Consider the following 15,743-nt stretch of genomic DNA (forward strand, 5'->3'; position numbering starts at 1 on the left):
AAATAAAAATAATTTCTATACCTTTCTTGATGCCAGTCTTATACTCCTCCCATTCAGCATCTGGGGTGGAGCCAAAGAAATTTCCTACACACAACAGCAGCTAAAATGAGTTTTTTAAACAGATATATGAGATTTTAAAATATCAAACAGTACATAATTGATAGTAATATTTAACTAGTTATTCAATAGTTTCAAATCAGTTTATTCTTAATCAATTTGCAGATTTCAATATACAATTCTTTAGCAGGAACTGTTAAGTTACTGATTCTATAAATTATTAAGTTTTGGCTTTTGGCTGTCAAATTCATGTTAGAGTCAAGGAACTAAACTTTTAAAAGAAGTTAGAATTCAAGGACTCCTCAAATTCCCAGTCCCACTCTGCCACTCATGGCTCTCTCCACATATCCTTCCCTGGAATATACAGTAATATAGAAATAGATCTCTAAAGATCCCCATGTGAAACAAACAAACAAAAAACTTAAAATATTAGAAACTCTGAGAAATACAGGGCATAAAAAACACATTTCCCGACTGTTGTCTTTACTCAACCTTTAACCCAATGAACAAATTATCCTCATACCTGGAATACTCTCTTCTGTACTCTTAAGAGTTTACAGTCTAGTTGGCAACCATACACAACATTCATATAGAGCTTTTAAGCCTGTGATGCATTGGTATATATGTTACCTGACTTAATCCTCACCACATTCATGAAATAGATCTGTGCTTCCCAAACCCAGGGGTCAGAATCACTTAGGGAAGTGTTGCTAGTCTGTTTTCAGTTTTTTGTACAGGGATAAAGTAACAAGATTCAAAGTCAAAAAATATAAAGATCAATAGTATAGTAAATAGGTCTCCCTCCCCTAACCACTCAGTAGCTACTAAGTTCCTATGCTCATGAAGGGAACTCAATTTAACAAAAATGGTATGTGTTCAATCAAGACCTAAAGGAGTGCAAACTTTATTTTTACATGTGACTACAAAGGTAAAATTAAATTCAGTAAAAACAAACATCTTACATCAAAGTTTCCACTTTTCTTCTGAATTGCTCGAACTCTATTGAACAAAATATCAAACTTTCCTTCAACATCTCCACAAGCCAAGCTGCAAACAAAGAGATAAACATTATAGCAATTCAGGAAACAAATGGGCCTGCCAGGTTTGGTATATACTAGCCTTTTGGATTAGATAGATACATGATTTAGTCTCTCTGCAGTTACCTTGCAAGGTTCAGAGCACGTAAACCACTGGGCAGATCCACTGAGGGTCTCACCAACACCTCCCACTCGCCATATCTAAAATTTAGCTTATCATTTACTCCACAATTGAGCCAGCTTCTTCTCCTCATTCCTAAGTTTTGTGGACATGTCTATGGCTGACACGGTCAACAAGAGTCAAAAATACCCCATCCAGTCACCAAGTCCCATCAATCCCTTTTTCCAGACATCTCACATTCATTCTATCCTTTTTATTTTGACTCCTCCTATCTTAGTACAGGGCTTCAGTCATTCATTTGATAAACAGGCTCTGGACAGCTACAATACGCTAAGTACAATATGCCAAGTATACTATGAACATGTTAGCAGTACAAGGTGGAGGAAGACTCAGTTTAAGGCTCAAAGAGTTTATAATCAGGGAAAGGAAAACACTCTAATCTTTATAAATCTGTAAGAAAAGGGCTACAACAGGAGGTATATGTGAAGTGTTATGGGGCAGGAAGTAGAAAATGGCAAGAGCTGACATCGGTAAGGTAAACTGGCCCTAGGTTGTGAAGGGACTTTTACTATCATCTCATTTCTGAGTGTTTCTAATTCTGATTTATATGGTTTTTCCATGGCTTATATCATTTTCTTAATGTCTTTTAATTCATCTTGAAATATTAAAATTTAATTGTTTTGTGAGTATGTCTTTCTGGCATGCTTTTATTGTCCACCTTGCCAAACTTTTTTTCTCTGTCACCCAGGCTAAAGTGCAGTGGCACGACCTTGGCTCACTGCAACCTCCACTCCACTCCACCCCACCCTACCCCCTTCTTATGGCAGAGGAAGAATCAGAGAAAAATACAATGAATCTAGTGTTAGACTCAAAGTAGAGAATACACTTATGTTTCCTCTAATGCCTTCTTTTCTTCCTATCCATCCTACATAAAGTTGTCAGCTTAATGTCCTTTCCTCAAAACATTAAGAGGTTCCCCACTGCCTACAGAACCACAGCTTTCCACAGGCCTTGACCTGTCGTCTTTCTAGTGCTTTCTGCAAGTTTTCTTAACTCAAACCTTACTTACTGGCAATTTGATTACTCTCTGCCTCTGTCATTCCCTAGGGTAGTTCCACCCTACCCATCCTGAATCTAAGCTTTTCCCATCCTTCAAGGTTTAGAACATTTCTGAAGCCTTCCTGGCTGGCTCAGAAGTCATCCCCTTCTCAAAACCTCAGAAAACCATATTACAGCATTTCAGAGCAAGCTCTGTCATAAACTAATAGGACTTTTATTTATATTTTGAGTGCCACCTCCTCTAGGAAGCCTTCTAGTACCTATTAGTTACCAATTTCTAGTGTTCCCATAGGATCCTGCATTTCTTCCATCACAGCAGTTGTCACATGGAATTATCATTGTTTCTGGGCGATCCACTGTCCAGTTTATACATCATGAGGTGCCTCATCTCCTCATCTGGGCCCTTTTCCAGTGTTCTCTATCCCGCTGAATAAAAATAGAAATCTATGACCCAACAGGGCCAACTCCTTTTCACTCACAATTAAACCATCACAAGCCTTGTTGATTTTACTTCCTTAATAAACTTTAATCCCTAAACTTTTCCTCTGTCATCACTCCACCTAATCCCAACTGTTCTCTACTTTGGCTCTGATTTGTTCTCCACATTGCAGACAGAACTGCTTTCCAAAATGAAAATTTGATCATGCCAAGTCATTCTTAAGCATTTCAATAACCCTTTTAGGTTAAAGACAAAAATACAGTTATGTGCACATAACAATGTTTCGGTCAACAAGGGACCACATATATGATGGTGGTCCCATAAGATTATAATGGAACTTAAAAATTCCTATCACCTAGTGATGTCTAGCCATTTGTAACATCACAGTGCAATATATTACTCATTTGTTTGTGGTAATGCTGGTATAAACACCTACTGGGCTGGTGGTTATAAAAAGTGTAGCACATACAGTTAGTACAGTATACAATATTTGATAATGATAATAAACTATGTTACTCGTATATATATAATATTTAGTAAGCTATTGCCAGGTAAGGTGGCTTATGCCTGTAACCCCAGCACTTTGGGAGGCCAAGGTGGGCGGATCACGAGGTCAGGAGATCGAGACCATCCTGGCTAACACGGTGAAACTCTGTCTCTACTAAAAATACAAAAAAATCAGCCGGGTGTGGTGGCTGGCGCCTGTAGTCCCAGCTACTCAGGAGGGAGGCGGGAGAATGACGTGAACCCAGGAGGCAGAACTTGCAGTGAGCCGAGATTGCGCCACTGCACTCCAGTCTGGGCAACAGAGTGAGACTACGTCTCAAAAAAAAAAAAAAAAAAAAAAAAATTAGTATGGTATGCTCTTTACTGTTATTTTGCAGAGTATACTCCTACGTATTTAAAAAGAAAAAAGGTTAACTGTAAAAAAGCCTCAGGCAGGTCCTTCAGGAAGCATTCCACAGGGCACTGTTATCATAGGAGATGACAGCTTCATGCATGTTATTACTACTGAAGCCTTTCCAGTGAGACAAGATATGGAGGTGAACAGCAGTGATACTGATAATCCTGACCCTGTGTAGGCCTAGACTCGTGTGTGTGTGTGTGTGTCTTAGTTTGCAACAAAAAAAGTTTAAAGCCAGGCACAGTGGCGCATGTCTGTAATCCCAGCACTTTGGGAGGCTGAGGCAGGATAACTTGAGCCCAGGAGTTCAAGACCAGTCTGGGTAACATAGCAAAACCCCCTCTCTACAAAAAATACAGAAATTAGCTAGGTGTAGTGGCTTGTGCCTGTAGTCCCAGCTACTCAGGAGGCTGAGGTGGGAGAATCACTTGAGCCCAGGAGGTTGAGGTTGCAGTGAGCCGTGACTGCACAATTGCACTCCAGGCTGGGCAACAGTGAGACCCTGTCTCCAAAAAAAAAAAAAAAAAGTTTAAAGGGTAAAAAGAAAAAATAATAATAGAAAGAAGCTTGTAGAATAAGGATATAAAGAAAATATTATATATACACAAAGCTGTACAATGTGTTTTGCATCTTAGCTGTGTTATAACACGTCAAAAAGTTTTAAAAAACTTAAAGTTTAGGCCGGGCGCGGTGGCTCACGCCTGTAATCCCAGCACTTTGGGAGGCCGAGGCGGGCGGATCACAAGGTCAGGAGATCGAGACCACGGTGAAACCTCGTCTCTACTAAAAATACAAAAAAGTAGCCGGGCGCGGTTGTGGGCGCCTGTAGTCCCAGCTACTTGGGAGGCTGAGGCAGGAGAATGGCGGGAACCCGGGAGGTGGAGCTTGCAGTGAGCTGAGATCCGGCCACTGCACTCCAGCCTGGGCGACAGAGCGAGACTCCATCTCAAAAAAAAAAAAAAAAAAAAAAAAAAAACTTAAAGTTTATAAAGTAAAAGTTACAGTAAACTGAAGTTTATTGTTGAAAACAAATAATGTTTTTATAAATTTAATATAGGTGAAGTGTACAGTATTCATAAAGTCTACAATAGTGTAAAGTAATACATTCACTCACCTCTTACTAACTCAGAGAAACGTTCAGTTCTGCAAATTCCATTCATGATAAGTGTCCTACAGGAGTATACCCTTTTTTTTTTTTCCTGTATACAGTATTTTCTTCTTTTCTTTTGAGACAGAGTCTCACTCTGTGGCCCAGGCTGGAGTGCAGTGGCGCGATCTCGGCTCACTGCAACCTCCACCTCCCAGGCTCAAGCCATTCTCCTGGCTCAACCTCTTGAGTAGCTGAGATTACAGGCACCCGCCACCATGCCCGGCTAATTTTTGTATGTTTAGTAGATACAGGGTTTCACCATGCTGGCCAGGCTGGTCTTAAACTTGTGACCTCAGGTGATCCACCCACCTCGGCCTCCCAAAGCATTGGGATTACAGGCGAAAGCCAACACACCCGGACAGGTATTTTCACTGTACCCTTTCTATAGTTAAATACAAAAATACTTACTGTTGTGTTACAATTGCCTACAGTATTCAGTACAGTAACATGATGTACAGCTTTGTAGCCTAGGAGCAACAGGCTATATACCATTTAGCCTAGGTGTACAGGAAGCCATACCATCTAGGTCTCCGTAAGTACACCAAAGATGTTTGCACAATGACAAAATCGCCTAACAACTCATTTCTCAGAACATAACCCTGCTGTTAAGCAATGGATTACTCTATTTCCCAAGGCTCAACCCTAACTTTCTCGGGAAGCCTTCTTGACTCCTACCATTAAGCCAAACACGCCTCTTATGCACTCTCCCACAACCATGAATCTTTTCTTCCCAAAATTTACCACTATTGCTTTTTTTTTTTTTTTTTTTTTTTTTTTGAGACAAGGTTTCAAACTGTCACCCAGCCTGGAGAGCAGCAGCATGATCACAGCTCACTGCAGTCTCGACCTCCCCAGGCTCAGGTGGTCCTCCCGCTTCAGCCTCCCAATTAGCTCGGACCACTACGCCCAGCTAATTTTTTTTTTTCTGTATTTTTTTGTAGAGACTGGGCCTTGCTATACTGCCCAGGCTGGTCTTGAATTCCTCGACTCAAGCGATCCTCCTGCCTCGGCCTCCCGAGTCGCTGGGATTACAGGCGTGAGCCACTGCACCTGGCCCTATCACTATGGTAACTTCACATTTATCTGCTGAATTCCCCCTTTTTTTTTTTTTAGACTGAGTCTCGCTCTGTTACCCAGGCTGGAGTGCAGCGGTGCAATGTCGGCTCACTGTGCAACCTCAGCCTCTGGGTTCAAGCGATTCTCCTGCCTCAGCCTCCTGAGCAGCTGGGATTACAGGCACGCGCCACCACGCCTGGCTAATTTTTTGTGTGTATTAGAACAGACAGGGTTCACCACGTTGGCCAGGCTGGTCTCGAACTCCTGACCTCAAGTGATCCGGCCACCTCAGCCTCCCAAAGTGCTAGGATTACAGGCGTAAGCCACCGCGTCCGGCCATTATTTGTTTTGTTTTTTTGTTTGTTTGTTTTGAGATGGAGTATCTTCTGTCGCCCAGGTTGGAGTGCAGTGGCGCGACCTCGGCTCACTACAACCTCCGCCTCCCGGGTTCAAGCGATTCTCCTGCCTCAGGCACCGCGTCCGGCCCATTATCTGGATTCTTTAGTGCCTGTCCCTCTAGACTATAGGCTTCGTTAAAGCAGAAACTCGATCTGTTGCAACACCTACCACAGCGTCCAGCACACCTGCAATTCTTCAATAAATACTTGCTGAATGAAGCCACCACCCGCGCCCCTCCTCCCCGCAAAAAGAAGTGCGCCAGGGAAACGTCCCTATCTACTCTGTCCACCACTGCCCAGGGCCCATCAGTGGGCCCAACGGCTAAGAGTATTTGGTGACTAAATATATGGGGACAGGAGAAACGAAGGGGAAAGGATGTGTCAGAGGCCAAGACTGCCCCCTAAGATGGAGGAGGCCTAACTCTGGGAGGTTCCGCCTCTCCCAACGAGCGTCGCCAAGAAAAACCCCTTCAGAAGCTAAAAAAGCCAGGAAAAGAGGCTAGCCCCGGCCAGGAAAAGACATCACCTAAGCTCCCCAGTAGCCCCGTGTCTGTGCGCCTTTTCCTTCTCCCTTCCTGTCACGGGAAACACTCCCGCCCGTGTCGACACCTACACACACGAAAGAGACAGAAAGAGAGAGGCTTCCATTCACGGTCACTCACAGGCGCAGCGGTTTCTGTGCCATCTGTCCAAATAGTATGAGTTGTGACCGCCACCTAAAATTGGGAATGCGAATCTGCGCTCCTCGGAAAAATGTGACCGCGCAACAATCAGACGTCAGCGCGCAGCCAGTAACGGTTCACTTACTTACGGAGACCGCCGAGGGACAGAAGCCTCTCTCAGGTGGTTGCGCCTCAAGAAAGAATCAGGAGGAAAGGGGAGGAGTGAAGAGAGAAAGAGGAAGTGACCAAAAGAATTCCAATTACAATTTTTTAAATTACATTTCAGAGTACTTGAAGCGAGTGAATGGCTAAGAAGTACAGAGCAGAATGTCGGGTTCTAACCTAACCTAACCTAACCTAACCATATCGGTGTAGTGGGCAAGACAGACCCCCTCTATCCACGTTTTTTGTAAGTTTTTAACCTATCAAAAAGTTAAAAAGTTAAAAGTTAAAAGTCGGGGCGGCTAATGCCTATAATCCCAGCACTTTGGGAGGCTGGGGCGGGCGGATCACTTGAGGTCAGGCGTTCAAGACCAGCCTGGGCAACATGATGAAACTCCGTCTCTACTAAAAATACAAAAATTAGCCGGGCATGGTGGAGAATTGTCTGAACCTGGGAGGCGGAGGTTGCAGTGAGTCAAGATCGTGCCATTGCACTCCAGCCTGGACAAGAGCGAAACTCCGTCTCAAATTAAAAAAAAAAAAAAAAGTTAAAAGAATAATGGCTATTACCTTGATTCATAAGTCTCAGCATGTTGCCAAATTTGCTTGTGTTCCCTTTCTCTCAAAGTGCCCAAACCCTTCCATTCTCACTGGATCATTTGAAAGTAAAGTGCAGGCAGGGCGCGATGGCTCACGCCTATAATCCCAGCGTTTTTGGGAGATTGAGACCATCCTGGCTAACACGGTGAAACCCCGTCTCTACTAAAAATACAAAAGATTAGCCGGGCGGGGTGGCACGTGCCTGTAGTCCCAGCTACTAGGGAGGCTGAGGCAGGAGAATCGCTTGAACCCAGGAGGCGGAAGTTGCAGTGAGCCGAGATCACGCCACTTCACTCCAGCCTGGGAGACAGAGAGAGACTCCGTCTCAAAAATAAAATAAAAAAAAAAAATAAAGTGCAGACAACAGGAATACATCTGCATGCATCTCCTAAGATTAGGACATCCTCCGACATAACCATCATACTATTAATACAGCTACGAAAATTAACATTAATTATTCAATATTATCTAATATACATCCATATTTAAAGTTCTCCATTTGTCCCCCCAAACTGATTTTATATTTGGGGCTTGTTTTGATTTGGATCCAATCAAGTTTCACACTTGCATTTGGTTCTGTCTCTAGTTTATTTTAATCTACAAAAGCCCTCCTACCTATTTGGTTTTAGTTTTTGTAATACTGACTTTTTTGAAGGGTTCAGGCCAAGTGGTAGGAAACAAGTGTGTAAGGAAATGGAAACAATAGAGAGATCCTGACGACTGAGGGGAAGGAAAGACTCATCAAGGACATCTAAATAATTCAAAATTAATTAAAACATAAGATTAAAGAAGAACTACAGGCCAGGCACAGTGGCTGATGCCTGTAATCCCAGCACTTTGGGAGGCTAAGGCGGGAGGTTCACTTGAGAACAGGAGTTCAAGGCCAACCTGGGCAACATAGCGAGACCTCATCTCTACTACAAATTTTGAAAGAGAAAAAAAAGTGCTTCTTCTCCGAGAAAACACCAAATGGTGGATGACGCTGGTGCAGCAGGGGGACCTGGAGGCCCTGGGATGGGGAACGGCGGTGGCTTCCGTAGAGGTTTCAGCAGTGGCATCTGGGGCCGGGGCCGGGGTCGCGGCCGTGGACGGGGCCAGGGCCGAGGCCGCGGAGCTTGCGGAGGCAAGGCCGAGGATAACGAGTGGATGCCGGTCACCAAGCTGGGCCGCTTGATCAAGGACATAAAGATCAAGTCCCTGGAGGAGATCTACCTCTTCTCCCTGCCCATTAAGGAATCAGAGATCATTGACTTTTTCTTGGGTGCCTCTCTCAAGGACTAGGTTTTGAAGATTATGCCGGTGCAGAAGCAGACCCGTGCTGGCCAGCACACCAGGTTCAAGGCGTTTGTTGCTATCGGGGACTACAATGGCCACGTCGGCCTGGGTGTTAAGTGCTCTAAGGAGGTGGCCACCACCATCCGTGGGGTCATCATCCTGGCCAAACTCTCCATTGTCGCCGTGCGCAGAGGCTGGGGGGGGGAACAAGATGGGCAAGCCCCACACTGTCCCTTGCAAGGTGACAGGCCACTGCAGCTCTGTGCTGGTGTGCCTCATCCCTGCACCCAGGGGCACTGGCATCCTCTCAGCGCCTGTGCCCAAGAAGCTGCTCATGATGGCTGGTATCGATGACTGCTACACCTCAGCCCAGGGCTGCACTGCCACCCTGGGCAACTTCGCCAAGGCCACGTTTGATGCCATCTCTAAGACCTACAGCTACCTGACCCCTGACCTCTGGAAGGAGACTGTATTTACCAAGTCTCCCTATCAGGAAATCACTGACCACCTTGTCAAGACCCACACCAGAGTCTCCGTGCAGTGGACCCAGGCTCCAGCTGTGGCTACAACATAGGGTTTTTATACAAGAAAAATAAAGTGAATGAAACCTGAAAAAAAAAAAGTTAGCTGGACATGGTGGGTATGCCTATACTCCCAGCTACTCCAGAGGCTGAATTTGGGGGATCACTTGAGTCCAGGAGATGGAGGCTTCAGTGAGCTATTACCTTGCCACTCCTCTCCAGTCTGGGTGACAGAGCAAGCCCTGTCTCCAAAACCAAACAAAACTACAAAGTTCTGGCTTCTCCCACAGTCTGCAAGCCTTCTTTTTTGTTTCTTCCCTCATAAACACTGATGGCTTTGCTTTGCTGGCACGTAAGCATGCATTTTTTCCTAATCTTTGGATAATACAACACCGCCCAGGAGTGGCACTCAAGACTGAATCTTGAAGAAGAGTAGAAGTTTGCCAAACATGAGCAGGTAATAATTCCCAGAAAAGGATGCAAAAGTAAGATATAAAAACTCATCCATATTGAAAAATCAAAAGACTCCATGAAAGACTGTTAGAAATAATAAACGAATTCAGTAAAAGTTGCAGGATACCAAATCAACATGCAAAAATCAGTAGCATTTATATGCACCAACAGCAAACAATCTGAAAAAGAAATCAAGAAAGCAATCTCATTTACAATAGCTACCAAAGAATATAAACTACGTAGGAATCAATTTAACCAAAGAAGTGAAAGATCTATAAAAGGAAAACTAAGAAACTGATGAAAGCAATTAAAGAGGACACACACACAAAAAGGAAACATATTCCATGCTTATGGATTAGAATAATTAGGCGGGAAGATCACAAGGTCAGGAGCTCGAGACCATCCTGACTAACACGGTGAAACCCCGTCTCTACTAAAAATACAAAAAAAATTAGCCAGGCATGGTGGCGGGCGCCTGTAGTCCCAGCTACTCGGGAGGCTGAGGCAGGAGAATGGCGTGAAGCTGGGAGGCGGAGCTTGCAGTGAGCCGAGATCGCGCCGCTGCCCTCCAGCCTCCAGCCTGGGCAACAGAGGGAGAGTCCGTCTCAAAAAAAAAAAAAAAAAAAAAAAAAAAGACAACACTACCTAAAGCAATTTACAGATCAATCCAACCCCTATCAAAATACAAATGGCATTCTCTACAGCAAGGATCCCCAACCCCCGGGCTATGGAACAGTACCCATCTGTAGCCTGTTAGGAACCAGGATGCACAGCAGGAGGTGAGCGGTGGCCAAGTGAGAATAACCGCCTGAGCTCACTTCCTATCAGATCAGTGGTGGTGCCAGATTCTTACAGAGGCTGGAACCCTGTTGTGAACTGCCCATGCAAGGGTTCTAGGGCGCTGAGCACCTTACAAGAATCTGATGCCTGATGATCTGAGGTGGAACAGTTTCATCCCCAAACCATCCTCCATCCCTACATTCAGCTCTCTTTTTCTAATGTAAATGTCATGTACGATAGTTTGTTGTTTTGTTTTGTTTTTGTTTTTGTTTGAGACGGAGTCTAGCTCTGTTGCCCAGCCTGGAATGCAGTGGCGCTATCTCGGCTCACTGCAAGCTCCGCCTCCCGGCTTCACGCCATTCTCCTGCCTCAGCCTCCAGAGATGGGACTACAGGTGCCCGCCACCACGCCCGGCTAATTTTGTTTTTGTATTTTTAGTGGAAACGGGGTTTCACCGTGTTAGCCAGGATGGTCTTGATCTTCTTGACCTCGTGATCTGCCGGCCTCGGCCTCCCAAAGTGCTGGGATTGCAGGCGTGAATCACCGCGCCCGGCCACGATAGTGACATCAGAACTGTTTTGTAAAGCGAAGTGGGATAGATGTGGCACACACCAGCCACGGTTTCCACCGTCCCCAGAGCGTGGAGAGGCAGAGCCACTGCTCTCAAGGTTAATGACAACTCAGTAAAGCACTGCTCTTATTTTTTGCAGTCTTCAATTTGAGAAAGGCGAGAAATAATATTTTCAATAAATATGGTTCATACCATTAAAAAAAAAAAAAATCCCCCCAAGTCCATGGAAAAATTGTCTTCCATAAAAGCGGTCCCAGGTGCCAAAAAGGTTAGGGACTGCTGCTCCAAAGAAATAGAAATAGAAAAAAAATCCTAAAATCTATATGGAACCACAAGAGACCCCAAAGAGCCAAAGCAATCCTGAGCAAAAAGCACAAAGCTGAAGGCATGATGCTACCCAACCTAAAAATCTACTACAAAACTATAGTAACCCAATCAGTATGGTACTGACATAAAAATAGACACATAGACCAATGGAACAGAATAGAAAACTCACATATAAATACATGCATTTACAACCAACTCATTCTAGTCAGTACCGAAAGTACAAAGGTGCCAAGAACATACAATGAGGAAAGGACAATCTCTTCAATAAATGATTCTTGAAGAACTGGATAGCCCTAAACTGAAGAATGAAACTCAACTCTCTCTCTCACCATATACAAAAATCACATCAAAATGGATTAAAGGGCCGGGCACGGTGGCTCAAGCCTGTAATCCCAGCACTTTGGGAGGCCGAGACGGGCGGATCACGAGGTCAGGAGATCAAGACCATCCTGGCTAACACGGTGAAACCCCGTCTCTACTAAAAAATACAAAAAACTAGCCGGGCGAGGTGGCGGGCGCCTGTGGTCCCAGCTACTCCGGAGGCTGAGGCAGGAGAATGGTGTAAACCCGGGAGGTGGAGCTTGCAGTGAGCTGAGATCTGGCCACTGCACTTCAGCCTGGGCGACAGAGCGAGACTCCGTCTCAAAAAAAAAAAAAAAAAAAAAAATGGATTAGAGACTTAAATTAAGACCTCAAACTACGAAGCTACCAGAAGAAAACACTGGGGAAATGTTCCAAGACATTGATCTGGGCAAAAATTTTTTTGTATATGACTTCAAAAGTACAGGCAACAAAAGCAAAAATAGACTAATAGGATTATATCAAACTAAAAAGCTCTGCACAGCAAAGGAAACAATCAACAAAGTGAAGAGACAACCCACAGAATGGAAGAAAATATTTGCAAACTATCCATCTGATAAGGGATTAATAACCAGAATAAATAAAACAAGGAGCTCAAACAACTCAATAGGAAAAAAAACTCACAAATAATCCTATCTTAAAATGGGCAAAGCCATATGTGGTGGTGCTTGCCTGTAGTCCCAGCTATTCAGGAGGCTGAAGCAGGCAGTGTTTTTTTTTGGGGGGGGGCGGGGGTGGGGGAATGGAATCTCACTCTATCACCCAGGTTGGAGTGCAGTGGTGCAATCTCAGCTCACTGCAACCTCCACCTCCGGGGTCCAAGTGATTCTCCTGCCTCAGCCTCCCAAGTAGCTGGGATTACAGTGCTCACCATCATGCCCGGCTAATTTTTTGTATTTTTAGTAGAGATGGGGTTTCACTATGTTGGCCAGGCTGGCCTTGAACTCCTGACCTCAGATGGTCCACCTACTCAGCCTTCCAAAGTGCTGGGATTACAGGCCTCAGTCACTAAGCCCAGCCCCAGGAAGACTGTTTGAGTCCAGTTCGATTCCAGCATGCACAACATAAGGAGAACTCATGTCTTAAAAAAAAAAAAAAAAAAAGGCCGGGCGCGGTGGCTCAAGCCTGTAATCCCAGCACTTTGGGAGGCCGAGGCGGGTGGATCACGAGGTCAGGAGATCGAGACTATCCTGGCTAACATGGTGAAACCCCGTCTCTACTAAAAATACAAAAAACTAGCCGGGCGTGGTGGCGGGCGCCTGTAGTCTCAGCTACTTGGGAGGCTGAGGCGGGAGAATGGCGTGAACCCGGGAGGCGGAGCTTGCAGTGAGCCGAGATCACGCCACTGCACTCCAGCCTGGGAGCACAGCGAGACTCCGTCTCAAAAAAAAAAAAAAAAAAAAGGAGGCGGGGCAAAAGATCAAAATAGACATTTCTCAAGACATACAAATGGCCAACAGCTATAAGAAAAAATGCTCAACATCACTAATCATCAGAGAAACGCAAATCAAAACCACAACAAGGTATCACCTCATCCCACTTAAAATTTCCTATCAAGAAGACAGGAATTCACAGATGCTGGCAAGGATGCAGAGAAAGAGGAACTCTTATACACAGTCGGTGGGAATGTAAATTAGCACAGCCACTATGGAAAATTGTATGGAGTTTCCTCCAAAAACTAAAAATAGAACTACAATATGATCCAGCAAATTCCACTATTGGGTATGTGTCCAAAAGAAAGGAAAACAATATTATCAAAGACATATATGCACTCTTATGTTTATTGCGACACTACTCACAATAGCTAAAATATGGAATCAACCTAAGTGCCCATCAGTGGAGGAATGGGTAAAGAAAATGTGGTATATATACACAATGGAATATTATTCAGCCATAAAAGGAATGAAATTCTGTCATTCTCAGCAACATGGATGAAACTGGAGGTCATTGTGTTAACTGAACTAAGCCAAGCACAGAAAAGACAAATATTACATGTTCTCACTCACATATGGGAGCTAAAAAAGTGGATCTCATGGAGATGGAGGTAGATTGGTGGTTACCAGAGGCCAGGAAAGGTAGTGAGGATGTGAGGATGAAGAGTTTGATTAGTGGACACAACTACAGAAGAAATAAGACCTATGATAGATCAGAAGAGTGATTATAGCTAATGTTAATCTATTGTACATTTCAAAATAGGTAGAAGAGAATAATTCAAATAATGTTCCTAGCATAAAGACAAAATAAATATTAAGGTGATGGATATCCCAATAACTCTGATTTAATATTTATACATTATATACATGTATTAAATTATCACATGTACTCTGAAAATACATACATTTATTACATATCAATATAAAAACCTCATCCATGAAATTCTGTATTATCTTTGCAACTTTCCTGTAAATCTCAATCTATTCTAAAAAAGTTTATGAAAACTCATCCATGGGAATTTAAGGTGGCTAAAGATAGCTGAACACAGTGTAACAGGAAATAAACACTTTTAAAAAATAGATCAATATGGCTGGGCGCAGTGGCTCATGCCTGTAATCCCAGCACTTTGGGAGGCCGAGGTGGGTGGATCATTTGAGGTCAGGAGTTCGAGACCAGCCTGGCCAACGTGGTGAAACCCCATCTCTACTGAAAATACAAAAATTAGCCTGGCGTGGTGGTAGGCACCTGTAATCTCAGCTACCCGGGAGGCTGAGGCAGGAGAATCACTTGAACCTGGGAGACAGAGGTTGCCGTGAGCTGATATTGCACCAGTGCACTCCAGCCCGGGCAACAGAGCGAGACTTCGTCTAAAAAAACAAAAAAAGATCAATACATGCATGGAAAAGGAAAAGGGTTGGAAGGGGTAAGACTGATTCTATGTTGAGATGGTAGAGTTACAGTTTAATTCCTCTTTTTTTATTTTCTATAATGGGAGAAAACAATATACATATTACAACTTCTAAAAAGATGTTTAAATAGGGCCTTATGTTAGGCATGGTGGTTCATGCCTACAATCCCAGCACTCTGGCAGCCTGTGGTAAAAGAATCACTTGAGGCCAGTTCAAGACCAGCCTGGACAACATAGTGAGACTCCATCTGTATAAAAAATAATTAGCAAGGCATGGTGGAGCATGCTGGTAGTCCTAGCTATTCAGGAGGCTGAGGTGGGAGGATCTGTTGAGCCCAAGAGGTCAAGACTGTAGTGAGCTATTATCACACCACCACACTCCAGCCCGGGTGACAATAGAGACCCTGTCTATAAACAAACGAAAAAACATAAGGGACTTGTATGTGTAATGAAAGTCTAGTTTTTTCAAACAGGCCATGATACGTCACTATAGGGTTCTAAGCAGGAGTAATAGGGCCAGTTTATATATATATATATTTTTATTTTTTTAAGACGGAGTCTTGCTCTGTCGCCCAGGCTGGAGTGCAGTGGCGCGATCTCGGCTCACTGCAAGCTCCGCCTCCCGGGTTCACGCCATTCTCCTGCCTCAGCCTCCCCAGTAGCTGGGACTACAGGCGCCCGCCACCGCGCCCGGCTAATTTTTTCTGTTTTTAGTAGAGACGGGGTTTCACCGTGGTCTCGATCTCCTGACCTTGTGATCCGCCCGCCTCGGCCTCCCAAAGTGCTGGGATTACAGGCGTGAGCCACCGCGCCCGGCCAGTTTATATTTTTAAGACTGCTCTGGCAGCAGTGTGGAGGGTGGTATGGAGGGACAGTTAAGATGAGAAGAGCCCACAGCAACAGTCCAGAAGAACAGAGGATAAATGATGACCATCTGGAACAGAGGGGAAACGACAGAAACAGAAGTAA

At 44.3% G+C, this 15,743-nt stretch overlaps 1 protein-coding gene and 1 pseudogene across 4 annotated transcripts in view; one reads left to right on the forward strand and one right to left on the reverse strand.

Moving 5' to 3' along the window:
* Positions 1–6,993, reverse strand: part of CWF19L1 (CWF19 like 1, cell cycle control (S. pombe)) — a 36,432-nt gene extending 29,439 nt beyond the window's left edge. For 2 of the 3 annotated variants that reach the window (XM_025397872.1, XM_025397874.1), the window contains exons 1-3: positions 6,884–6,970; positions 1,020–1,104; positions 22–100 (exon numbers count right to left, since the gene is read on the reverse strand). In XM_025397872.1, coding sequence (XP_025253657.1) covers positions 22–100; positions 1,020–1,104; positions 6,884–6,906 — 187 coding nt within the window. In that variant the 5' untranslated portion in view covers positions 6,907–6,970. Of the gene's footprint in view, positions 1–21; positions 101–1,019; positions 1,105–6,883 lie in introns of all 3 variants that reach the window. The other variant, XM_025397875.1, reaches the window with a different exon arrangement.
* A 1,237-nt stretch (positions 6,994–8,230) lies between these two features.
* LOC112631780 lies at positions 8,231–9,514 on the forward strand (annotated as a pseudogene). The gene is made up of 2 exons (XR_003121193.1): positions 8,231–8,250; positions 8,605–9,514. The product of XR_003121193.1 is annotated as a 40S ribosomal protein S2 pseudogene (transcript).
* Positions 9,515–15,743: the final 6,229 nt, after the last annotated feature.

Source organism: Theropithecus gelada, chromosome 9 (assembly GCF_003255815.1).
Source record: "Theropithecus gelada isolate Dixy chromosome 9, Tgel_1.0, whole genome shotgun sequence".
Taxonomy (NCBI): domain Eukaryota; kingdom Metazoa; phylum Chordata; class Mammalia; order Primates; family Cercopithecidae; genus Theropithecus; species Theropithecus gelada.